We start from the raw sequence: 26,306 nt of genomic DNA on the forward strand, positions 1-26,306 counted from the left end.
TTGTGGTATTTGGGCTGTGTGGTGCTGCAGGGCTCTATGCCACTCAGCTGAGCTCATATCCAGGTACTGTCCTGACTGGCCGACTGATCGAAGTCACTGAGAGTCTGCCTGTGTTCTCTGGAAGGCTTGGCTGGAGTGCAGGCATGTGCACAGGAGGGGGCGAAAGGGGTGACTACAGTGCTGCAGTGCCCCTCCGGTCTAAAAATCGTTTGCCCCCCGTCGATACTCACCCACCGACCCAGTCCACAATCTCTTTATGAATTTTCTCCCCTGGAAACTGTGCTCGGGCCTGCTGGTGTGTGTGTGTGTGTGTGTGTGTGTGTCTCTCTCTCTCTGCTTGTCCTTAGTGGCTGCAGTGTATTACTTCGCCAGCAGGGGACAGTGTGTATTGAGACACAGGCCTGCTAGATTTGGTGCTCTTTGCAAGTCCCTCCCTGCCAGAGACAACGATTCTGATACTGCAACAGGCCTAGAGTGGACCTCAGGCCGTAGTCACCGCCTCACTGTGTGACAGACAACAACTTGAGCAGAGAATCCAGGCACATGCACTATCTATTAATAATAATAATATTAATATTAATTATTATTATTATTATTATTATTATTATTATTATTATTATTGTCATCTCAGGCTCACTGTGACCCTGTGCTGGATGAAGCAGTTATTGAAAATGGATGGAGGGTGGGAGGGGGTGGATGAATATGTTTTTTCTCCTAAAGCCTGGGTGGTGTGTTTAATCCAGAAAAAACACACAACAAACTATCTGCACAACTTTACAACTTATATATATACACACATATACACACACACATATATATATATATATATATATTTACTCATACACACACATATACATATATATACATACATATACACACATATATACATATATACACACACACACACACATATATATACATACATATGTATCGGTCTGAGGAGTTCAGGAGGGCTTGTTCAAAAACTGGGTCACTCTCTGCTCCTTACAGACTCCCTTCTGACAAACCTGCACCCTCCCCAGCAATGCTCCCTCCTCCCCCCTCCCTTCACACCCCGGAGGAGGAGAGAAACAAGCAGATCTCCTTGGTGTCCTGTTTGGGGTTATCAGTATTATCCTCATTATAACACTGTCATTGTCTAGAAGAGATAAGCACCCGCCCCCAGGGGGTAATTTAATTATGGCCTCGAGGGAGCTGCCTCGCCATCAGCTGTGCAGACCCTGGATATAGAGGGGGGGGAGAAGCAAGGAAGGGAGAGAGCGAGCTACTAAAAGAGTAAAAGGAATAAAGAGAAGTTTAGGTTTATTCCCTAAAAAGACAAACAACTGTGAGTTTGTCATCTGCTGTTAGGGCCCAGGAGTCGCTCACAGAGCAAGTGGTCAGTGTGTGGAGTCTCTGCGTGTGGACAGTGGGAGACACTGTGGGACATAACGTACAAAACTGCCAAGGTTGACCAGCACAACAGTGACATCATCAACAAGTGCCAGATAGTGGTCTTAAGAAGCTCTGTGTGTGGTGAAGGAGATGGATGAATGATTTCAGACTTAGAGTAAGTACAGAGGGGCGGGATTCACACAGCCAGCAGGCAGGACAGCTTTCAACAGTAAAATCAAAATGGCATTGGAAGTCAACCTGGGAAGTTCTGTATGCTGTTTTTATCCTACACTGGTCTACCTGCCTATGTATGTGTGTGAGAGAGAGTGTGAATACTGTAACTACTGTAATCAAGCCAGTGTTAATAGTGAGAATACACAACACGCCCACCCCTGTCCATCTCTCTCTCCACCTCTCTCCCTCCACAAACACCCCAGGAGAAATAACCCACACCCTCCCCTCATTAGGAGGGACAAACATTTACAGCCAAACAAGTGCAGGTTTGCATCATTCAGTTTTAATTACATCATTATTAGAATTAATTTATTCTCTTATAGTTTCTTGACATGGATACCTTGTAAAAGTCTCCCTCAGAGCCCTTATCTGTGTGAGTTCACAGCAGGTTTGTCTGTTGTGGTGGTGAGGAGAGGAGCACTTAGCTTTCTGTCCTCTCTCTCGCTCTCTTTCATTCTCTCTTGTCTTTTCCATTGTCTGTCTTTTTTAAGAGAGTGTGCTTTACATGTGTATGTACACGTGGTGTCCGTTATAATGTCCACAGAAATAACATTTACGGCATAGAATTATTTTAACATGATAATTTGTGTTAAATTTGTGAATTTCTCCATTTTTTTTTCTTTCTGTTTTAACGGTCTCGCATACCTCTCACCTCCCCTAACCCCACTGCCACCTACCCACACACACACTACCCCCCATACACTTGTTGTTTCATTACATGTTGAGACGTTTTGCAGCACAGATTGTTACCCCACCCCTGGGCCCCGTTGCCCTGCTATGGGAAACCTCTGAAACAGACAGCCCTCCCGACCGCGTGCTCACCCTGTTGTGTGCTTCGCTCTGAGTATTATAGTGTGAGCAGTGCGGACCGTCCCCAGGGGCAGTACGTGGAATGGGCAGGAGCAGGAGCTCAATTTCGGGACCTTTACCTGCTAGGCCACCAGGTGACTGAGTCAGTGAGCTGCTGCAGAGGCAGGGCCCGGGGGCGCAGACTAGAAGAGGGAGAATGGGTCAGGGACCAGAAGGGGCAGGACTGAGAGTATGGGGTGGAGCTTATGGAGTGGGAGACTGTGAGGGGGGTGGAGACTGGAGTCAGGGGGAAAGGCTGGGATTGGCGACTGGAGGGTGGAGTCAAGTGAGAGACGGGGAAGGTGGAGGGATGTGAAGGTACAGGGGAAGTGACACTTGTTCCCTGATCATGTTCCTTTTGTGTGGAGAGGGAGGAGCTGATTCGCTGAACTGAAGAGCATGAGTGATGCCAGACTGGGGGAGGTTGTCCTGCTCCCCAACTTTAGTATTAATCTCCAAATCTCATTTCTTTCCCCTTTGTTTGCGTTTATAGAATCAATGTGGTTTTGTTTGTTTGTACAGAAACACCCTTCTGCACAGCAGCTGCACACCCCATACTGTGTTTGTGGTTTAAAAAGGGGGGTGTGGGGTTGTTTCAGAGCTAAATTAAATCAAATTAAAAAAAGCACAAACTGACAATCAAAATGTTGTTTGTTTGCTGAAACTGAAACTTTTGTCCATGCATGTCTCAGGTTTATCAAAAACAGAACAAAATAAACAATAACAACAACAACAATAATAATAATCATAATAATATAACAAATCATAAAATTTCCGCTGGGACGTTTGATTCTTGAGTTGGCACTGCTTTGTGCTGTGCGGCTCCCATACTCGTTGCCTCACCAGAAGCCTGCTGCATGGGGAATCCCGCACAGAATATGGCACAGGAACTGGCGCCAATTTTTTTTTATGGACTTGCAGTGACATTTGCTGCAGTGATATTTGTAACATAATTATAATAATAGTAATAGTAATAATAATCACAAGTTATGGAGTTTGCAGAGGGAGTTCTTGGCTGGACGGTTGGGTTTCAGCTCTGTAAAATCGTACTATTTGCCTCGGTTGTATCACTTGCTCCATTAGCCGTTCTGCTTCTTTTATTCCTTGCTCTCTCTCTCTCTCTTTTTTCTCCATGTATCCGGTTTTATGGATCTTCATTCTTTAATGTGTTTTTGAGGGGGTGAAGTTGGTAGTTGTATCCCGCTTGTCTTTTTTTATTATTATTCATCCAGTCTCGCCTCTGGTAACAGTGACAGAGTCAGAGAGGCGACAGAGAGTTTAAAAAAAAAAAATTCAACAATGACTATGGCGATTAAGAGTGCGATCTCCTGGATATTCTTTTTTTTTTTTTTTTCATAATAAAAAAAATGAAACTGAAATCTTCTAAAATAAAAACAATAATATAATTTAAAAAACAGGTTATTTCTTCAAAGCAGCATCGATTGAACCAGGCAGATCAAAGGGCCATTTGCTTCAAATTTTCTAGGAATAAGAATTTAAAAAAAGAAAAAGAAAATGTATATATATTCTCAGAACGCCTTTACGGTCTGCAGTACCACAGAGAGGGCATACTGTCCCATACGCACACTGATATCCATTCAAAACCAGCTGCTAGCTGTTCAGTCCCAGACTCTGAGAGACTGTGTGTGAGTGTGTCTGTGTCTGTGTGTGTGAAAGAGTGTCTGCGTGTGTGCGTGTGTGAAAGAGAGTGTCTGTGTGCAGAATTGAGTTTTTCTTCTAATCCTGTCATCTTTCTTTTGTTACGTTTCTTTCCATAAAGCAACAAACTAAAGTTCTTACAGAATTGTGGGGGGCAGAGAGGAGTGCAGTGGAATGGAGTTGAGTTGAGTGGGCTAGGCTTTGGTGGACCAGTGTGTTCTATCAATCAAGTCTTTAAACTGTGCAACCCAGCAAACCCTCTCCCCATCACCCCCGCTGTGTCTCCTTGCCCCTGCACCTGCCCCTGTTTTCACCCCGTGTTGGGGAGACAGGTAGCAGGTTGTGTGTCTGTGTCTCTCTTTCTCTGTGTCTGTCATTGTGTATCTGTGTCTCTCTGTGTGTCTATTGCTGTGTGTCAATGTGTCACTATGTCTGTGTCTCAGGGTCTATGTATCTGTTAAACGTGTCTGTGTCTCTGCCTCACCGCATGTCCATGTCTCTCTGCGTCCATCCACTCCACACTCCTCATTTTCCCACACGAAACCCCACACGAAACCCCCCCACCCCCTCCCCCAAGGGTCTCCTAGCACAGCCCGATGTACTTCAGGTTGTTCTGGATGATGACATCAGTGACGGCGTCGAACACAAACTGGATGTTGCTGGTGTCGGTGGCGCAGGTGAAGTGGGAGTAGATCTCCTTGGTCTCCTTGTTCCGGTTCAGGTCCTCAAACTGGCGCTGGATGTAGACAGCTGCCTCCTCGTAGGTGTTCTGGCCCTTGTAGGCCGAGAAGCAGACGGTCAGCGGGATGCGCTTGATCTTCTCTGCCAGCAGGTCCTTTTTGTTGAGGAACAGAATGAGCGAGGTGTTGACGAACCAGTTGTTGTTGCAGATCGAGTCGAACAGCCGTAGACTCTCCGCCATCCGGGACTGATAGGGAGGGGGAGGGAGAGGGAGAGAGAGGGAAAAGAGATGGGAGGAGAGGTGGGGCAGGGGGAGTGCGAGAGAAAGAGAGGAGGGAGAGGAGATAGTTTAGATTATATTGTTAAAATTATTTAAATTTGTACTGCTGTTTTTGTGTTAGAGGCACTCACACACACCTGGCTGCTTCACGTCACTGGTGATGCAGTGTTACATTGTAAACAATAACAGGGATGGAGAGAGTGAGAGTGGTAGAAAAGGTGAAGAGATAGAGTCACAGAGAGAGAGACAGATAGAATCAGATGGAGAGACAGAGACAGACACAGAGTGAGGCAGACAGACAGAGAGAGAGACAACTCCAATGGGTGGCTGAACAGAGTGGATATAATCTGATTAATTAAGTTGCATACCAGAATTAATTACTGCAGAGCTTAATGAGTTTCAGTCGCAGTCAAGAGAGCAAAAATGGGTGAGCAGGGGTGAGGAGGGGGGCCTTTATTGGTCAGTCATTCCACCCCCCAAAAAAATCATTGCTCTCTTATCTGTGTGATGTGCATGCATGCCCCTCTGTGTCTGTTTCCGTGTGTCTGTGTCTGTGCGTCCGTGTATCTCTGGGTGTGTGTCTGTGCGTGTCTCTCTGTACATTTGCCTTTGGTTTTGTGTTTTTTTAGGGAGATGAGGCAGTCAGAGGAGGCTTTGGTCAAACTGTAATCTAGAAGAGTCAGGGGGAGGGCAGGGAGAGAATCAGGGTGATTCAGTAAAGGTAATCAAAATAAGGAAGTATGATTGTCAAAGTCATTTCCAATTAATAAATAAATACATTAGATCAATAAAGGAAATGCCCGTCTGCAGACCCGTGCCTTGATCTCCAACTGCTGTCGGTGGGTCGGTGCTGCTCCCACAGCTTCATAAGCAGAAGCTAGCAGTGCGGTGCGGCTCAGTCACAATGGGCCGGGTTCCTCACACAGCGCCCGACCCGCCACCCAGCTCCTCTCACATGCCTTTTTACATTTTTTTTTAAATGTATCTATTTTTAGAAAATCACACTGCATTTGTGAAGTTGTCCCCCTTGCGATCAGCACCTGTTAATTGGTTCAGGCAGGATGTTGGGGAGGGGGGGGTGAGCACTGTCGGTCTCCTCTCCAACAGGAGGGGAGGGAGGAGGAGGAGGAGGGATGGAAAGCAGTAGAAACAGGAGGGAGAGGGGCACATGGTCTCTCTCTGTGCCTCCTCTCACACTACTACCCCCTCCCCCCCGACTTCCTCTGCTCTCATGTGAGACAAACACACAAACAGAGTATCAGACAGTCGAGCAGCAGGAATCAGTGTCTTATCTGTGTGGTTCCACCAAAAAAAAACGTTTTTGTCTTATCTGTTGACTCAACTCATGAATGACGTGCAAACCCTGAAGATCCCTATCGGTCAGACTGCAGCAGTGCGAGAAGCACAGAGAAAATGCAACGTGTTATTTAATTTCGGTGTGTGTGTGTGTGTGTGCCTGTCTGTCTGTCTGTCTGTCTGTCTGTCTGTCTGTCTGTCTGTGCATGCGTGCATGCATGTGTGTGTACGTGTACATGCGTGTGTATGTGTGCGCGCGCGTACATGCATGTGTTTGTGTGTGCCTCCTCTCTCTCTGTGTTGTGTAGCGGGCCTCTCCTGGGTGTGGTCTCCTCTTCTCTCAGGCTGTGACTGTACCAGTGTGATTTTAATCAGAGTCTGGCTGACTGGGGTGCCTGCTCGGCTCTGACTGAGAGAGCAGGAGGAGGAGAGAAATTAAAAACTGAAGATCAGTGCAGTGAAGACAGCCATTGTGCGTCGATGAGAGCGGCCTTTGTCCTGCTTTCCGTGTTAAATCGCAGAGACTCCCTCCCTCCCTTCCTGCAAGCCTCTCCCTCTGCAGACAGGACAGACAGGGGTAACTCCCTGCACGGCACTAAGCACACAAGGGAGCAGGCTGTAACACACGCAGGCAGTGGGCATGGCTGAGCCCATCCTCCCACAGGGCCTAGTGCAGACCCTCGTGATGGGAAGGCTAATATTATGTTAGTGTTTTCCTTCTTTGCAGACAGACACTGTCTCATTAATTTAGTCATTCATTCTCTTGTAAGATTGCACTTATACAACATTTTGTTATATGCTTGCCTTTGCATTACTTGCACTTGTATTGTTTATTTTGATATCCCCTACACTCTCTTTCCCTTAGCTCTTAACGTTGACTTAACATCTTGTCTGCAGCTTTTTCATTCTAGGATGTAAGACCTTATATATTGCACTGCAAAAAATACAAGTCTTATCGAGTATATTTATCTTGTTTCCAGGCTAAACAATCTAACCATGCTTAAAATAAGATACATTTCCTTAACAAGCAAGATAATAACACTTGTTTCAAAGAAAATATGCCTTGAATATGTTGTATTTTGTCTTGTTCCACTGGCAGATTTTTTCACTTATTTCAAGCAAATTTCAAGCAAAAATACACTTGCGTAAACTGTGAATTGTAAAATGTATTATGCCTTGAATTGCACTGTATTATTGTACTTTGTATTGCACTTATATTTTGTAAGTCGCCCTGGACAAGGGCGTCTGCTAAGAAATACATAATAATAATAATAATTAGTGCATCCATCTGATTCTATCTGTCTCTCATGGCTTTGAAGGGCCTCTCGTTTCATACTCTCAGAAATGTAACTAAATACAATATTAAATTACTTACTGCACTACATTCATAATAATAATACAAGATATATAATGACGAGAATAACTCATAACTGGTTGTATTGAATAAGTTGTGAATTGTATTATATTTATGTATGTACTTGTGTATTGAATTGTTGCGTGGTGTGTCTGTGACCTGCTGCCCCAGTGCTGGGGGCTGTACTGCTGACCGATGACTCTAGGGTCTGCATCTGTGTCTGAGAGCTGTGTGTTGTCCAGAGTATGTGGACAGGGAGGGAGGGAGGGAGTGAGTGGGAGAAAAGGAAGGAAGGAAAGAGGGAGAGAGAAGGAGAGAGGGAGATTAGGAGACAGGAAGAGGAAAAGAAGGAGAAAGGGAGAGGGATTAAGAGGGAGAGAAAGAAGAGAGATGGAAAGAGGGAGGGAGATTAACAGTCAAAAGGAAATGAAGAGAGGGAGATCAGGAGACGGGGAGAGATGGATGGGGATTAAGAGAGGGAGGGAAGTGAAAGGGAGAGGGAGAGAGACAGAGAGATTAAGAGGCAGAGGTAAGAGGGAGCAAGACGAGGGAGGGAGAGGCAGTATCAATATGTGGATGTAATGTGTGTCCCTCACACTCTGTCTCCTCCCTCTCCCATCTCTCTCTCCCCTCTGCCTCCCTCTATCCCCCTCTCTGCTCTCTGCTGTGTGTCCCTCGGTGTTCTGTTCCCTGGTGGTTTTCATCTTGCTCATCAAACACAGAGTCCCTGCAGGCCCCCCCCCACCCCTCCCCAGCCTGGCTGTGTTGTTGCTGTAATAATCCAGTGTGTGCTACACATCCTGACATTTCTCTTGCCTTTGTACAGCCTGGGGGGGGGTCTGCTGAGCCGGAAGGGGGGGTTGGGTTGCTGAGGGGGCGCACAGGTGAGGTGTGTAGCTATTTACTGTCCTGCATGGTGTTGATTACTTACTTGCTTTTGAGAAAGAGTCAGAGGACAGAAAGATGAGAGAGGAAGAGCATACAGTGGGAGAAGGTGAGAGAGTGGGCAAGAGAATAGGGGAATAGCAGAGAGAGGAAGTGGGTAAAAAAGGGGGTGGAAGAGGAGTACAGCTGGAAGAGCTGCCTCAGTGCCCAGCACATCCCCCCCCCCAACCCAACCTAATCTCTCTGTTTCCAGTAAACAGAAATCAGTGGAGCCTGCAGCACAAACTCCTCACCCCGAAACCCCTTTGCCATTTTACCCTCTCTACCTCCCCCTCTCTCTCCCTGTAACACTCTCATACTCTCTTCTCAGGGTCTTAATTGCTAAGTTGTTATCAGGATCAGAAGGTCTTTTCTCACAGATTGTTAACAGACATAATAACTAATTGAAAGTTGCCTATAAACCTGCAGGGACCTGTGAACCCCTCAAGGACTGGAGCCCCACCCCGCTGTGCTATATGCTGTGTATAGTGACTCTGTACTTGTACAGTGACCTTGTGCTAGATGCTATGTTTAGTGACCCTGTGCTGTATTACAGTGTACAGTGACCTTGTGCTGTATTAGTGTAGAGTGACCTGTGTTTAGTGACACTGTGCTGGATGCAGTGTTTAGTGACCCTGTGCTGTATGCTGTAGTTATGCTATTGAGCGCCTCAGTGTTTCTGCTGCGGTGCTGAGTACTGACCTCCTGACCCAGAGAATCCCCTTTCAAACCATCTGGAGAGACAGAGTCGCCCTCCTCCGTCCACCTTCCCTCTTTCTCTTACTCTCTCTCTGTCTCCACAGCCAGTCTGGGCCCCTATACTCTACTCTACTCTATTATACTCTGCTATAGTCCACACAGTGCTGGCTCTGGCACAGCAGCTGGGGAAGAAGAGGATGACAGAGATAGACAGGGGGAAGCCAGGTGGTGGCAGTGGTGGCAAGACAACTGAGGTAATCCACAGCTCCCCCCCGGCATGGCTCGAGCGTCTCAGCAGCTCTCAGTTATTAGCCGGCGCTGATCCCGGCCTCCGCTGGCCTCAACCCCTGACAGCTAAGCCTCTTGCCTCCCCAGATTAGTGTGATTTCTCTGCTTTTTTGTTTTTTTCCCAACACACCCACCCCCTTCATGCCCCACCACCATGCCGCCCCGCTAAGTAAGACAGGCAGCAGAAAATCCAATGCTGTCTGTAGCTGTGATAAAAACAGAAAATAAATAAATAAATAACAAATGGTGCAGCTCTGCAAACCTACTGAGATACACACAGCTAAAGGACAGACAGAGATCAGAGGAGTGAATTAAAGACAACCTCTTTATCAGTGGCTGCTCTGTGGCATTCTGGTGTCGAATGCAGCAGCTCCCAGTCTGCAACTCTGCCCAGATTGACTTCCTGTTCCCCATTTTGATTTCATTGCTTCAAATAAAATTGGTGCTGATGCACATGTTGGCTGCCTGGATCCTGCTGCTCTCTGCCTCTCAGTTAGACATAGGCAGCATGTGGGATTGATTGACCCAAAACTGTCTCCAATCTGTCCATCTCGGGGACACTGGGAACTGCTGCATCCCACACCAGCCACTGGCCTCCTCAGCAAATGTGCAGATCCACTTAGACACACAGCTGTACAGGGACACCAAACATCTCTCTCCCTCTCTAACTCCTTGTCTCCCTTCCTCTCCATCTGTCCCTCTTTCTCCCTTTCGCTTACTATTGTGTTTGTTCTTCTGAAGTTCTCAATCAGATTTCCTCAGCCGCATAAACTCTGTCTGTGCCATCATGTGTGTGGTTTCCAGCTTGACTCTAAATTACTTAATTGATTTAATCAGTTATTGGCTTGATTGTACCAATTTATCAGCCCCCCCGCCTCTCCTCCAGTCTTTTAGACTCTGTTCCTGGCTGCATGCTATAACAAGGATGTCCCTGTGACCTCCGCTGCTCCAGCGTCTCAGTGGGCTGTTTTATTAAATTACCTTTAACTGCATTTCCTCATACTTCAGTCCTGTTAAGTTTTTTTTTTTTTTGGAATTCAATTGGAAGGAAGAAGCTAAATAAATAGATAAATAACTAAATAAATAAGTGCAGGGAAATCTAATCTTAGTTTCCCTGTTTCAATTAGCCAGATCAAGCCTTTCAGAAACTGTGCAAACAGAGATAGGAGGTTTGGGACCGCACCTCTGTGGGAGAAGGAGAGAGTGAGAGAGGGAGGGAGTGCTGGGTTGTACTTTAGTGTAATATTGTGTTGTGTTTCATTGAGCTGTAGTGTAGTGTAGTGTAATGTGCTTTGTTGTGTTGTGCTGTAGTGTAGTGTAATGTACTGTACTGTGCTGTCTTCTTTTCAATCAACCCATTTTTATTTGTTATAGTGCCCTTTGCAAGGTTGTCACAGAGTGCTGCACAGAATACAACAATATAACAGTGATTTAAAACACACCTTTAAAAAATTAAGATATAGATATATATATTATTATTTCATACTGTCGTACTGTCCTGTGCTGGGTTGTACTGTACTGTTGTACTATACTGTTGGGCTGCAGAGTACTGTTGTACTGTACTGTACTGTACTGTACTGTAATATTGTGCTGGGCATGGCTGTATGCAGACTGCACCCCCCCTTCCCCATGCACAGTAACGACAGCGGCCTCAGAGCAGCCTGGGATTAGCAGGAGCGTATGACTGGCCTGTTACCAGGCAACCGTTTCCATGGCAACCAGTTCACATTGAAAAGAGGAGGAGATGGGGAAAGAAAACAGGAGAAATAAAAAATAAAAGGTGTGTGTTTGTGTAGGGGGGTTGGATTTATGTATTGTTTCTTCTTCATACCCAGATGGATGAACAGGAAGTGTAAAGTGAGGGAGGAAGTGCAGAAATCATCCCTCACCCCCCCGCCCTCCTGCTCGACATCCATGTACAGAGAGAGACACTGCTATAGATGGACACAGAGCGACAGGCAGCTATAGATAGACAGAGAGAGAGAGAGAGAGAGAGACAGGCACAGATACAGAGGCAGGACTAGATGTAGATGTAGCTAAAGATACAGTTGTATCACCATTGTATGACAGTAGTAGGTTACCTACCCCATTTTAGGCCCTAACAACAGCCTGTGTGTGTATATCTATGTCTGTGTGTGTGTATATGTATCAATGAGTGAATATGTGTGTGTGCTGGCTCGTACTGTGCTGTACTACACTGTGCTGTACTCTACTGGTGTCCTGACCCTCTTAGAATTAGTTGATTCATTAATGCATTTATTTTCAATTATCAGCACAGACAGGTTCCTTATTTCAATGCTGTAGATTGCTTCATTTAATTATCCGGCCCTGTGCCCCCCTGCTTCCGTTTGCACAGAGATAAATTCACCCTTAGTTTGATCGACAATCAGGCTGCCTTGCAGATTGCTTTATGGCCCTCTGCTCCTCACTGTCTAGCTGTACTCTGGTCTCTTGTTCTCTGTGTGACTCTGTGTGTGACTCTGTGTGTGACTGTGTTTCACTCTGTGTTTCTATATGTTCATTTCTGTACTGCACTGCATTGTGTATTTCTTGCTATCCTTCTTTGCTTGTTGAAAGTCTTGTCTAATAATACTACTACTAATAATAATAATAGTGGTTGTAGTGGTAGTTATAATAACAACAATAAATATAAATACAGACACACAGTACACAGCAGAACCAAGCCAGCGTTGAGAGCAGCAGGAAGGGCAAGGTGGTGTGCGCCAGGGCAGCGGGCACTGCTCAACTTCAACAGTGTGCTTTTACACAACCCATATTACAGAACGAATCCAATATGGCCACCAGAGCAGTCTCCCTCTGCTGTTCTGGAGCGCTGTGGTGTTTCACTCGCCAACTACAGGGCAGCAAACGCACACAGAGCCAAGTGCGTGTGCCATTCCCCTCTGATGGATAGTGTGTTCATTTATTTAAAAATATTTATACTAGGAAGTGACAGAACAGAAACTGGTTAGCTCTGAAGTATAAATTTGGGTTTGACCATCTTTGACTGCTGCTGTGTCCCTGCTCTCAGCTGGATTAGCAGAGAGGAGAGAAGCACAGAGAGAGCGAGCAGCTCATCAGCCATCAGCCATGGCCATAGAAATATACAGCTCAGCTGTGCCACTCTGTCTCCTGCAGAGCACAGCGGAGAGAGAGGGGCAGAGAGGGTGTGTGAGTTAGAGGGAGAGGGTGAGAGAAAGAGGGAAAGGGAGAAAGAGAGGGTCAGAGAGATTGTGAGAGAGAGAGGAAAAGAGGGAGTGAGAGAGTAATCCAGAATGCAATTAGGACAATATTACACACAGGAGGATGTCAGAGGTCAAGATGATCTCTCATTTTCTCTCCCCCTCCCCCTGTTCTGTTTCTCTTTTTCCCTCTGTGCCTCTCTCTCACTTCTGTCTCTTTCTCCCTCCACACCCCGCCCTCTCTCTCTGTCTCTCGCTCTCTCTCTCTCTCTATCTGGTTCACTGTCTTTCTCTCCCTCCTCCCCCAACCTCTCTCCTTCTTCTTTTCTCTGCATCTCTGTCAACTCCCCCCACTCCCCCCCCACCCCTCCCTGTTTTTCTGTGCAGTCTGTTCAGCAGAGTAATGGCGGTCAGAGGGAGGGGCACTAAGCAGTAAGCAGTGAGCATGCTCAGTGTGGCTTCTTCATAAATCACAGCTCACAGTGGGAAGTACTGATAGCCTGGGCACTGGGAGCTGTGGTTTTACTATCTGGACCCAGCAAGCAAGAGACAAAAAGCAAAACAGAGGGAGAGAGAGGGAGAAAGAGAGAGATAGATCCAAGTGGCTTAAAGAGAGTGGGGGGTGAAGAGAGAAAAGAGATGGAGAATGATAGAGAGATAGATCAGAGTGGCTGTAAAAACTGTTTTTTCTTTCAGTATCCCCGTCATACAGTATGAAAAAGAAAAAGAAAACAGTACAAACGAAGACCACGTCCACTGCCGCCTGCCTGTGTGTCTCTGTGTGTTACGCCCCATGTAGGCAGTGCCCTCGCTCCACCCTTTCCCCAAACTTTGCCCCCCAGCCACCTCATCCCCCCACCTGTTCCCCAAGCCCGGCCCCCTTACCGTCTGGTTGTCCTCATACAGCTTGAGGTCGTAGCCGCTGAGCTCCACGCAGAAGATAATGGCGGTCACGCCCTCGAAGCAATGGATCCACTTCTTGCGCTCAGACCGCTGGCCGCCCACGTCCACCATCTTGAAAGTCAGCTCCTTGAAGGTGAACTTGTTCTCCACGATGCCGGTGGTCATGTCACGTGAGCGCAGGATGTCCTCCACCGTGGGGATGTACTCCGCGGCGGCGATGCGGTCCAAGTCGTTCAGGTAGTAGGCCGCGTTGTCCTCCAGGTGGTACTCGTTGGAGCGTCCGAAGCACGCCTGCACACCAGGGTCGCCCCACAGCCGGCGCATGACCCCCAGTAACTCAGGCGTGATCTCCCCCTTGCTCTCGGCTGGCCCAGTCAGTGCAAACAGCTGCACTGCGTCATAGGCCCGGTCGGCATTGTGGAACTCGATCTTGAGGGTGGCAAGCGCACGGATGATGCGGGTGAGTGAGTCGATGGCGTTGTACAGGATCAGGGGCTTGTACTCCTGGCATGCCTCCAGGTTGAACCCCCCACTGTGGATGATCTTCATCTGCTTTACGATGGTGCTCTTGCCTGAATTGCTGGTGCCCAGCAGCAGCAGCTTGATCTCGCGGCGCTGGCGCTGGCTCTCGGAGCGCAGGTGCCTGTCGATGCGCCGCGAGCGCCGCGCTGCCTCCTTCTCCTCGGAGCTCTGACGGCATCCCATGATCGCCCTCTCCCTCTCACTCTTGCTCTCTCACTGTCTCTCTCCCTGTGTTTGCAGGGGGGTAGGGGGTGGGGAGGCAAGGTTTTTTTTGAGTTTATGTTTTCTGACAGGGAGGGGATGGGATAAAGAGATGGGGAATGGAGACAGAGGATGGCAGGGTCAAAGGAATCAATTAGCAGTAGCAAGAGCTCCCTGCCTCCTGTCCCCCTCTTCTGAGTGAGAGTTTCCCGCGCTGGCTCTCCCTTTCTGCTCTCTCTGCTTTTGTTTCCTCCTCCTCCTCCTCTTTCTCCTTTCTCCTTTACCTGCTGCTTAGGCGGCCCACAGGATGAAGGGAGAAAATGGAGAGAGAGAACAAAACGAAACAAAATACAATGGAAAACAGCCCAGGTCAGGCAGGGTGAGCACAGGGAGGAATGTGTGGAGGGTTGGTTTTGTTATGGTGTTTTCCCTGTTTCCCCCTCTCTCTCTCTCTCTCTCTCTCTCTCTCAAGCTCTCTCTCACACTCTCTCTCTCTCTCTGTGCTGCTGCCAGGTGTCTATGTTTGTCTCTTATCACTCAGAGCACACCGCTCTCTCTCCAGCCACCCTGATACACAGAGACAGGTGGAGCCGTTCCTCCTGGCCAGGTAGAGCGTAGCTGGGTGGGGAAGGAGGGGTTGGGTTGGGGAGGGGGGGGGGGACAGGGCAGGGTAGGGTCAGGGTGGGGTCAGGGCAGTGCTCAGCAGCCTGTGTGAGGTGGCAATTGGCTCTCCAGGTGCTCTGTCATTGCCCTCTCCCTGGGGGCTGCAGTTCATTCCCCGGTCAGCGGGTGGCACTGTAGTGCCTGTGTGTCAGCCCAGTGCGGGGGTACAACTCAGCATCGCCAGCCCTGCCTTCCCCGGGCATGGCTACCCCCCGGCCCCTCACTCTCCCTCTGCTCACAGAGCCAGGGCCACACTCATCCGCCCAGTGCTCTGCCCTCTCTCTCTCACTCTCCCTCTCTCTGTTTGTCTCCTGGTCCCCTTGGAGATGGCCGAGGGCTGTGCTGTGATTGGTGGTGGTGGCGGCAGCAGAGAGACGCTCGGCTGTAGTAGGGGAAACCCCCTCCGTTAGCTTTTCCTGCTGTCCTACTCTCTACTCTCCTTGTCTTTCTTTTTAATGTCCTTCCCTCGCTCTCAACGGAGGAGCTGCGTGACCAGAATGGGGTCTCTGCGCTGCCAGTCACTCCTTCCCTGCGTAAAAATAACAAACACACAATCAAATAAACAAACAATCTAGCAAGCAAACAGACAAATACATTAAGTAAGAACATTGACTGAGCCGCCAATTAGCACCAGAGCGCGAAGAGCGGGCGTGTGGCGTAGGGAGAGGGGCCCAGACTTACCACCGCGGCTGTCTGGGGTGGCTGTGCTGCGGCCGTGCCTGCAGACATGAATAAACATGGCAGCGCCGACCGCATTGAGATGCTAATACTCCTGCGAGAGCATGTCAGGTGGTTTATATTTTTTATTAAATATATAAATATTATTATTGTTGTTGATATTATTATTATGATTATGAACATTATTATCAACCACAGTGCAGTAAGCCATAGATACGATTTTCAGCTAAATCATGTCTTTATTCTTTGTTTTGTTCCTTCTGTCGGTGTCTGGGCTCAGGCAGGGTAGTTTGAGGCTGTGTGGCAGGTCTGAGTGCACAGAGACGCAGGCACACTGATGAAACCCTGCTGCACACACACCTGCACGCTGCCACAGACCTCCATTCACAAAGGCTCGTGAGCACACAGGCACACACATGCACACAAACACGCACACGCGTTCTATTCATTTATTGTCTCAGTTGAAAATAACCTCCCAATACAGTCAGTGCCTCTTTCTTTTTTCCTCCCCACTCTCCCTCCTCTCCCCCTCTATTTCCCCTCTCCCTCCCCTCTATTCTTTTTCTTACTTCATCAGTCTCAATCTCACACCGTCCACATTTCACAGCTCTGAATCACCACCAGCACAGCCATCACTACCAGCTCCTCCTCCTCCTCCTCCTCCTCCTCAGCTCTTCACACCTCGTAATCATTCCAGTCCATGTGTATGCAAGGCACTGTCGCTGTTCCCTAACCTGCCCACCTGTCTCTCTGTCTCTCTCTCTCTCTCTCTCCCTCTCCCTGACACACCCCTCTCTCCTCTGTGCCAGGTGTGCATACAGTCTGTGTGTTTGCCCTGTAAACACCAACTCTAGTAGCCTCTACAGATGAGGGAAGGCAAAGTTAAATCGCCCTTTGTGTGAGTGTGCGTGTGCGTGAGTGTTTGTATGTTTCTGTGTTTTCTGGTGTTGTTTAGACTAGTGCTGCACAGCTCAGTGCTCCTACAGGGCCCCAAATTCAGTCCAATCAAATCCAGTCACCCCGCCAGAGAGATGGACCCTTTTCCAAGGAGTTCATGGAATAACCCCCCATCCAAGTCTCTGCTGCTGCACAGGCATCCATTTGTAAGCAGGAGGCCGTGGCTCGGCGGCGCCCCTGGGCTCCAGCAGCAGCTGACTGCTCATGTGGGCGTCATGGCCAGCCAGCCCCTCACTCGTGTCTGTTCTGTCATTTAATTTGTTTTTTTACTTATTTTATTTTATTTATTTGTTTGTTTGCTAATTAATTAATTAATCAATTAATTAATTAATTAATTAATTAAGTGTTTTGGCCATTGACGGAACAGCGGATACAGAACTGCCACCATGGGAGTGGGAATGTGTGGGCGTGTGGCAGTGGGAGTGAGTGGTATTTGTGATTGCAGGACAGAGTGGGGGGTATTGGGGGTAGAAAGTGAGAGAGGAGGTGAGAGGCAGGGACCCTTTAAACAGAAGGCATATAATTATCACACCTGTTGCTATCCATGGCTGCTGTGATGTTTCCTACTGTCTTATGATTTCCCTGCTATGTATTTACCCACTTTTTATTAATATTATTATTATTCCATTCATCAATGTGTCTCAATGTGTCTCAATAAGGACTGCTTACAGTGGTAATAAAGCACTTTGAATTTGAATTTGAGAGAAAGAAGGGTAGATGGGGCAGAGAGGACGGTGGGGGACAGGGAGAGAGGGAGAAAGGGGGCTTTGACAGGCTCTTGGTTGGGGCTGTATTGAGTTTCCTGTAATCAGATCAGGGGACAGATTTAGAAGCAACATTTGTTCCTCTTTGCTGTCCCCCCCACCTGCAACAGACATGCACTATCAACACAACACACACTTACACACACACAAACACAATGTGTAAGCATCTCTCTCTATCTCGTCTGGTTGTTTTTTAGGGCCAGGTTTACTGTAAACAGTATTGATAAGATTGTATTTTAGCTGTTTGTTAGATATCCTTCACATTGATGTAATGACATTGCATCCTTACTCAATATCATGACAATCGCGCAGTCCCTGTACCGAGAAGTGTGTGTGTGTATGTGTGTGTAGCAGTAGGATGGTGCTCTGTGTGATCAGGACACAGTGTGCCTCTATATCAGAGCATCACAGTCTGTGCACACACTTCCTTTTACACACACACACACACAGTACAGACAGGAAACATCCACCTGAAAAACACCCAACGCACAGAGAGGGAGACAGAAGCAGAGAGAGAGATGCTTTTCTATGTTGTAAATACTTTGGCAACACTGACAAATAATAGGTCAGGCCAATAAAGCTAGTTTGAATTGAATTGGATTGGGGTGGCGGCGGGGGGTGGGCAGAGGAGTATGGAACAGAACAAAAGATTGTACAGAGAGGAAAAAAACCCTCAGACACTCATGCCAGCTTTCAGCCTGAAATTTGAGTTCGAAAGAGAGGGACAGACAGACAAACAGACAGAAAGAGGGGGAGATAGACAGAGAGAGCATAGCCAATTTGCTGCAACACTGTAGAAGGGTTCCCCACTGAGAATTTGCCCCTCTCACCTCTACAAAAACACACTTTACACCCTGTACTCTTTCCACCTGTCTGTCTGCCTGTCTGTTCCTTGCTGATGTATCTGGAGACTGAACAGGCAATTTATGGACCAACAAGGGTGTGTGTGTGTGTGTATTTGAGAGTGTGTTTGAGTGTGTGAGTGTGTGTGAGAGAGTATGTGAGAGTGTATGATAAGCAGTGCTGGCAGTGACTCAGCTGTGAGCTCAAGGTTATCTCCCTTTAGCTTCCTTCTGTATTTGTGACTCAGCAGCAACAGACAAAAACTTGCACACACTCACACATGTACACACACACTCACATACTCACACTCACACACACTCACTCACACAGCTATTGATCTGAATTGATCGATCAATCGCCTGATTGACTGATTGATTGTTGACATCCACTCAGTTTCAGTATCCATCCCCTGTACTGGATCATAGTTTGGTTGTTAATAAAGACATATAGATCAAAGGTGCGCGTGTCACCTTTTATCACAGGCTGCATATCCAAAATATTGATTTAACCATTTCTTAAAATGGGCCACATATAGAATTTTTTTAAAATTATTATTATTATTTTTATTTTTATAACTTCTAGTGTACCAGAGCAGAAGCACCTTATACCGGTACTGCTGTCAGCACACAAATCATGTAGTTTCCAGTTGTTGGTCGTGTAGTTTCTGGCTCATAAATCATTTGTATTATCTTGTAGTATCAAGTACTATCTTGTATTGTATTTTAATGTATCCTTTATTGCAATTTTGTTTCCTTCTAAAATACAAAACCACTATTTAAATAAAAGTAATACATGGGCCACAATCATGATAAATGGGCCGCAAGCAGTAGGTTGGGTATCCCTGATACAGATATATGACTGGACACAGACACCGCCTGCTCCCTTCCTCTTTTCTTTCCTCCCTTCTCCTCTCCCTCCTCCTCCTCCTCCTTTTCGCTCCCATCGCATCCCTATCCCGCCTCCCCCCCCCTCCTCCTCTGATCCTTCACTCAGGCCCAGTACTGACACAGAGGGACAGATGGCGAGGCAGAGGAGTTGGCTCATTGGAGCTAAGCAACAATTGGGGGGTTAGCTGTGGTGTTGCAACAGGAGAAAGCTGTGCCGACCTGCATGGCCGTGCTTTGTGTTTTATTGTGTCTGTGAGTTAGTCTATCTTCCTGGAGGCCTAGAGATGTAAAGTGATGGACTTTCCCCCACGCTTGTGTTACATCTGGGTGGACTGAGTTGAGGATGGATATACACACACTCACACACACACATCACAGTGCAATAGTACTCAATGACAGTCTACACAGAGCTCTGAACCACTGAGCTACTGATCATCCTGATATCACAGTAGATTACACCAAGACATGTTCTATAATATAACGTTGAGTGTGTCATATTTTTATGCCAGTTTGCAGGATTGTATCAGTGAATGTCTGTAGGTTAGTCTGAGCAGGAGCAGTATTTAGGTCATCGGTTGTGATCCTGTTGATCTAAAACAGACGTTTATTGTGCCTTTATATAGTCTTGTGTATTGTGTCTCTGTGGTGTCTCGGGATAGTGCTGTAGTGTAATATAATGCAGTGTAGTGTAATATAGTGCAATAGAGTACCGTACTAATGTAGTATACTGTAGTGTCTGGCCGTGTGTGTGTGGTTTACAGGGAACGGACAATGGTGCTGTATACTGCTATGTCATGCTTAACATAAAGACGTCTGCGTTCTGTTGCTGTTTTACTGCACTTTAATGTGGGTTCACACTGCCTCTTAACCGGTATCATATGTATAGTAGTTATAGTAGTGCATCTTTGAGAGGGTTTGACAGGGAAGCAGGCAGGCAGTGACAGTGATGTTGAGTAAGTTCGTATAAGTGTGTATATATATATATAATGTGTGTGTATGTATACAGTATCTCAGAAGAGGTGATTCTACAGTATGTACGTAACCCCCCACCCCTCACCACAGTGTCTGAGATACAAGATAAATTTTTACTGAACACAGCCTGACTGCAGCAATGCCCAGAATACAATGTACCAGGTCTCATTCATGTTTGGATGAGCAGAATGAAAATGGCACAGAAGAGAGAGGGACAGAAGTTCAGTTTCAGTACTTTCTTTTTAACAGCAGCAGTTTCCGTGTTAGTAGAAGTAGCAGTGTTTTAAATTACAATCTGGACACAAGTCACCCCGGAGCACCAGTAGGTGTGGGCATGAGGATGTGGGTAAGGGGGGGTTGGGGGGCATGTCACAGTGCACAGTTTTGTTGCACTTGCCTCCTGCTGTGTGCTGCAGCTTCAGCTCCAGCCGCTGACTTCATTGGAGTGATTTGCTAATTGACTCTGCCAATTAATGTATCTTCCCCCTGGGCAGCAAATTCCCTTATTGTTCCTGACACCTGGTGCTATGCAGAGCATGCTGTGCCACTGTGTGTAGAAGACTTCAAAACCATGTTAGCAAGGCACTAATTGATAAAATAACCAGGTTAATTAACTAATTGCAGGCGGGGCCAGAGCAGGCATCAATGCAGGCAGCCTATGCTGGACCCTGCCCCACCTCCCTGTGTGGCTGGTTATCTGTGTGTTGTTTTAAGAGGCCTAATTCCTCACAGTCAATCTGATTATCAGAGTCTAATAATCTCAGCAGTTCAGCGGTAATCCAGTTATCCGCATACTCAATCCTGCTAACAGGATCGTTTTATTTTATTCTATTCTGTTTTATTTATATATTTTTAGTACATATTTATTTATTTGTTGGTGTGTATGTTATGTTTTTTGTGAGTTTTGTGGATGTGGCCCATGAGACTTTTCTGGAAATGGGATGGAGTAGGCCCAGGCTCAGAGACAGTACAGCTCCACTCAGACCAGCACAATGCAACACAGCACAACACAATGCAACGCAACACAACACAGGGAGCAGAGACACTGCTGTGTGGAGCTGCCTCTGGGTGGATGATGTTTGTTATTCATCAATCCAGGAAATGAAGCTGCTGCCGAGAATATCGACCTGCTGGATCAGAGCTGCTATAGCAATTACAGCTGACACTCTCTCTCAAACACACACACAAAACACACACAACACACACTCATAATAAGAAAAATACCTTTATCATGCAGAGTTATCTCAGTGTGGCTGTTTTGCAAGAAGTAGCTTCTTGAGAATGTGCAGATATAACCATACAGAACAATAACCATACATATAACCATATAGAACAATGCGTAATGCAGCTTTCAATTTACACACACACTGTACACCCCTATACACACACACACTCTCACAGCAGTGACACACAATGTTGAAATTGTGGCCTGTGGTAACGTTATCATTTACTAATTAAAGTGACATTTCGAAATTCCTGTTCCCTGATGCACTGCTAAGTCCGCTGAGCTGCTGACTGAATGCACTACACTAAACTGCACTACACTGCACTGCATTACACTACACTGCACTACAGTACAGCACATTACACTACACTGCACTGCACTATACTGTACTACAGTAGAGCAGTACACTGCAAACAGTACAGCACAGCAATACATTACACTGCACTGCACTACAGTACAGCACAGCACAGCACAGCACTACGCTACACTGCATTACAGTACAGCACAGCACTACACTGCACTGCACTACGCTATGCTGCACTACACTGCACTGCATTAGAATACACTACACTACACTACTCTACACTGCATTACAGTACAGCACTACACTTCTCTACACTACACTGCACTACACTACAGCACTACACTATACTACACTACACTACAGCATACTACACACTAATACACAGTCCCCTTATGCATCAGAGAGAGAGTGATAGGGAGGCACAGTCACACACATTACTTTGTCCCACTGCAGGGGGACAGGGGGGTTGGGGGGAGTGGTCACATGAGCATGGCCCTCCAGCCCTGTCCAGCACCCCCAGGCTGTCTTGTGTCTCTGCAGCACAACAAAGACTGCCTTGTTCACAGTGCTGCTTGTTTTTCTGTTGAGAGTGCAGTGTGCAGTGTGCATCAGCGTCACTGTCTCCCTCTCCACTGCGTGTGTGTCTCTGCTGTGTGTGACATCTTATAAACTTGGAATTGTGATAATGTAAAGTATAGTTATAGTAAAGATAGTTATTCACAGTTCAAGGAGGGGGACCGACTGACTGAGACACTAACTGACTGACACACTGACTGACTGACTGACTGACTGACAGATACTGACTGACTGACTGTCAATGTATCAGTCAATCAGTGCTATCTCTAATTGTGACACACAACACGGACACACTGTACTAACACACTGCACTGACACACACACCCTGGCACACCTGGCCTCACTGGACTGTCTGTTTCAATAACTACAGGTAATCCAAGAGCAACAAAGAAACGCCTTGATCGATTGAAAGAGAGTGAGAGAGAGATGGAAGGGTGAAGGAGACAGATGTGTAGATAGAAAGACAGATTCACTGTACATATAGAGATAGATAGATAGATGCTCTAAATAAATCAGACACATACAGATATGATGACAAACACAGAAATATGGAGGGATAACTAGATAAATGCTTGAACGAATGAACGAAAAAGAAAGAAAGAAAAAATTAAATGCATCAATGACAGGGCAGGGCTTGGGCTGGGGGAGGGTGACACTGAGATAGTCTCTCAGTCGACACCCTGTTGGCCCTCCCTGAGTAGCCCCAGTAACCCCTCTCTCTCTCTCTCTTCTGGCCATTTCTTAACACACTCTGCGTCTCCATTAAATAATTCAGCCACTTCGGCTCCCAGTCATATAAGTGTCCCTGTCATGTGCAGCCGGCTGCCTCTCCCTGCGCTCAGCAGACACACCGCGGAGACACGGAGAGAGGAGAGGAGGGAGAGAGAAAGAGAAAGAGTGTATGTGCTCGTGCTGCAGTCTCTCTCAGCCTCCAGCAGTCCATGCAGTCCTTTATCTTATTGTGTTTTATTTTAATCTGTTTTATTTAATTCTAATAGTGATCCTCATTTCTCTCTTCCCCCCCTCCTTTTTAACCTCTCCAAGCCACCCCCCCCCCTCCCCTCCCCCTCCCCCGGCCATGGCCAACCCACTCACCACCACCACAACCACCACGCTCTACACAATACACAGAAGCGCACACACACACGCACCGATCCTCTCTCACCCGGCCCGCCTGCGCCCCTCCCCTGCTCCCGCAGTGCCTCATGACAGATCCTTGGACCCGTGCTGCCAGGACGCTGGGGCAGAGCAGGGCTTACGGGGACAGAGGCTCCCGCGCTTGGAGCCAGGGAGGAGGGTGGAAAAATGGCAATGGCAAATACAACACACACAACGCACCACACACATATCTGCACATCACACGCTGTCCGCTGGATGCTGCTGAGCCGTGTGAAACAGATACAACCCAGAATGCCCAACCTGCTACATACCGATGCACAGCCTCTACTCGCACCAGAGCCCAGCTGCTCACACACCGCACCACCAGCACTGCCCTCACCGCCCTCCCTCTCTTTCCCCCTCTTTCCCCCTCTGTCTCTCTCTCTATATGTTTATACATATATATATATATATATATATGTTTGTATGCGTGTGAGAGTGTGTGCTTCAATCTCATCTCCCTCTTTTTCTCTCCTCCCCCTCCCTCCCTCTCTCTCTCTGTCTGTCCCTCTCTCTGTATACATAATTCATGTTCACTCACACACCTAAATATTAATTTTGTTTGTACAGTACACTCGCCTGCTCGGCTATGCGCATACGAGTGTGTGTGTGTGTGTGTGTGTGTGTGCGCGTGCGTGCGTGCGTGCGTGCGTGCGTGTGCATGCGAGTGCGCGCAAATAAGATTGACCGCATGAATTAATTTTATTTCTCACACGTACACACACATTAAGGCATCAATGAGAGGAATAACAACAAAATAAATCAATACTTAAATAAATAATAACAAATCTTAACACAGCATTTAAGAAACAGTCCTTCAGCAATAACAGCACAAGAAATACACACACCCATGTCTGTGTATATACACATACATATATATATATATATATATATATATATATATATGCATCTTAACACATGCACTTTTCTGTACACACGTAGATGGCCACTGCAAAGCCTGCCTGCCTCTCCAGCACAGTCATCACAAACACAGAGATAGAGACACAACAATCATCTCCTCCTGCCCACTGGGAGAGGGGGAGCAGCAGCCCTCTCTCCCCGGCAACCAGCACCCAGCCTGGCTACTGCCCGAGAGCAACGATGGGAGAGGCAGAGGGGGAGTAGACAGGAGGAAAAAATATTTTCTTACCGTTTCTATGTCCTCGGTCCATCCGTGTTTTAGATATGCACACACCACTCTCTCTCTCTTGCGCTCTCTTTCTCTCGCTCTCTCTCTCTCGCTCTCTCTCTCTCTCTGACTCTCTCTCTCCCTCTCTCGCACGCTCTCTCTCTCGCTGGGGGAAACAGTTGAGTGCAGCTCTCACTCAGCACAGCCCTGCCAACATCTCTTCTCTGTCTCTCTCCCTCTCTCTCTGTATGTGTGTGTGTGTGTGTGTATTATTGTTATATGTGTGGTTTCCTCTTTTTATCTCAGAGGCAGTTAAAAAATACTGCAGAGAGAAGATGAGGAGGAGGATGTTTGTGTGAGTGTGTGTTTGTCTGTGTTTCTCTGTCTATCTATTTGTGTGTGTGTTTGTCTGTCTGTGTATGTGTGTCTCTGTCTATCTGTCTGAGTGTGTTTGTCTGTGTGTGTGTCTGTCTGTCTGTCTGTTTGAGTGTGTGAGTGAGAGGAGAGAGGGGACTGGATGAGTGAATGGAGGAAAGAGAAAGTCAGATAAAAACCCTGAAAAGATAAAATAATAGCAGAATGGTCTAGGATTGATTGACTGAAAGAATCAATCTTCCATTCAGGTAGATACATTCATTCTAGGCCCCCTCTTGCCTCCCCCAGGGCAAAAAACATCCAAAAGCCAGCAATAATCCCCACAAAACTGAAATGCATTGATTTAAATAAATAAATTAAACAGCTGAAATTATAGTCCACTTGTGTTGCGTGTGTCTCCTCTCTGATGTGTCAAAGAGAGAGAATGAATTGTGATGTTGTAGATAGCTGGGGCTGGGGAGAGAAGGGGTGGGGAGAGGGAAGGAGGGACAGGGTTGGGTGATGTGGAGAGACAGTAGTAGTACCGTTTCCGTGCCGACCGCCTCCCGGCAGAGCTGGACCGCTGCGTCTGAGATGCCCGTTAACGACATGGACACACCGTGCTCCCATAGGCAGGCGGTTCCTTGAGTGACAGCCCCTGCCCACCAATCAGAGCTCGGGATTAAGGAGAGGATTGGGATTGGGGGGAGGGTGGGGACGGAAGGAAGGAAGCAGCCAGGCAGCAACCAAAACACACCTCCCCTACTCATCTCACCCTCCCTCCCAGCTGTACCATGTCTGCTTCCTCTCTCTGTAGGCAGGAAGAGAGGTTTGGAAGGCAGGTGCTTTGTGCTATGCTCTGCTGTGCTGTACTGTAGTGCTGGGCTGGGCTGGGCTTTGCTTCACGGTGCTGTACTGCTGGTCTTAAAAGCTCTCTATCTCCTTCGCCCTCCCTCCTCCTTTCTTTCCCTCTTCCTCTATTTGTCTCTCTCTACTCCTGGTCTCTGTTACTCCTCCACTGACTGCCTGACTGGCTGATACACTGACTGACTGACTGACTCTTGCAGTGCTGGCTGTAAGCAGAGTGTGTCTCCTGTGTTGATGTAGGTGTAAATTAACATTTCAGCATTTCCCAACAATACTGTGATTAAAACAGCGAAGAAAACAGAGATACTGAGAGGAGAGGAGGGGGTGTTAATTATTACTGACTGCCTGTGTTTGTGTGCTGGCTATGTTGTACTCTTGGTTCTCTGAACACACACACTCACACGCATTCATGCACTCACACACACACACACACACTCACAGTCTTATCAGATTTACTGAGAAGCAATCTTATCTTTGCCAAGA

The 26,306-nt window shown here is 47.2% G+C and overlaps 2 protein-coding genes across 3 annotated transcripts in view; one reads left to right on the top strand and one right to left on the bottom strand.

The window, feature by feature from the left end:
- Positions 1-26,306, top strand: part of LOC136712361 (radial spoke head 14 homolog) — a 33,578-nt gene that overhangs the window by 1,405 nt on the left and 5,867 nt on the right. The gene's annotated exons all lie outside the window — the stretch shown is intronic.
- On the bottom strand, positions 821-25,372 carry gnaz (guanine nucleotide binding protein (G protein), alpha z polypeptide). Its single transcript, XM_066688897.1, has 3 exons — positions 24,624-25,372; positions 13,706-15,638; positions 821-5,044 (listed from the first exon to the last, which is right to left on the bottom strand). The coding sequence occupies exons 2-3, from the start codon at positions 14,426-14,428 to the stop codon at positions 4,700-4,702; spliced, it is 1,068 nt and encodes a 355-aa protein (XP_066544994.1). The 5' UTR covers positions 14,429-15,638; positions 24,624-25,372; the 3' UTR covers positions 821-4,699.

This window comes from Amia ocellicauda, chromosome 17 (assembly GCF_036373705.1).
Source record: "Amia ocellicauda isolate fAmiCal2 chromosome 17, fAmiCal2.hap1, whole genome shotgun sequence".
NCBI classification, from domain to species: Eukaryota; Metazoa; Chordata; class Actinopteri; order Amiiformes; family Amiidae; genus Amia; species Amia ocellicauda.

Coding starts and splice junctions, on each gene's coding strand:
- gnaz (XM_066688897.1), bottom strand. CDS start 14,428: ATGGGATGCCGTCAGAGCTCCGAGGAGAAGGAGGCAGCGCGGCGCTCG. Junction 5,045..13,705: donor TGTATGAGGACAACCAGACG/GTAAGGGGGCCG, acceptor CCTCCCTATCAG/TCCCGGATGGCGGAGAGTCT.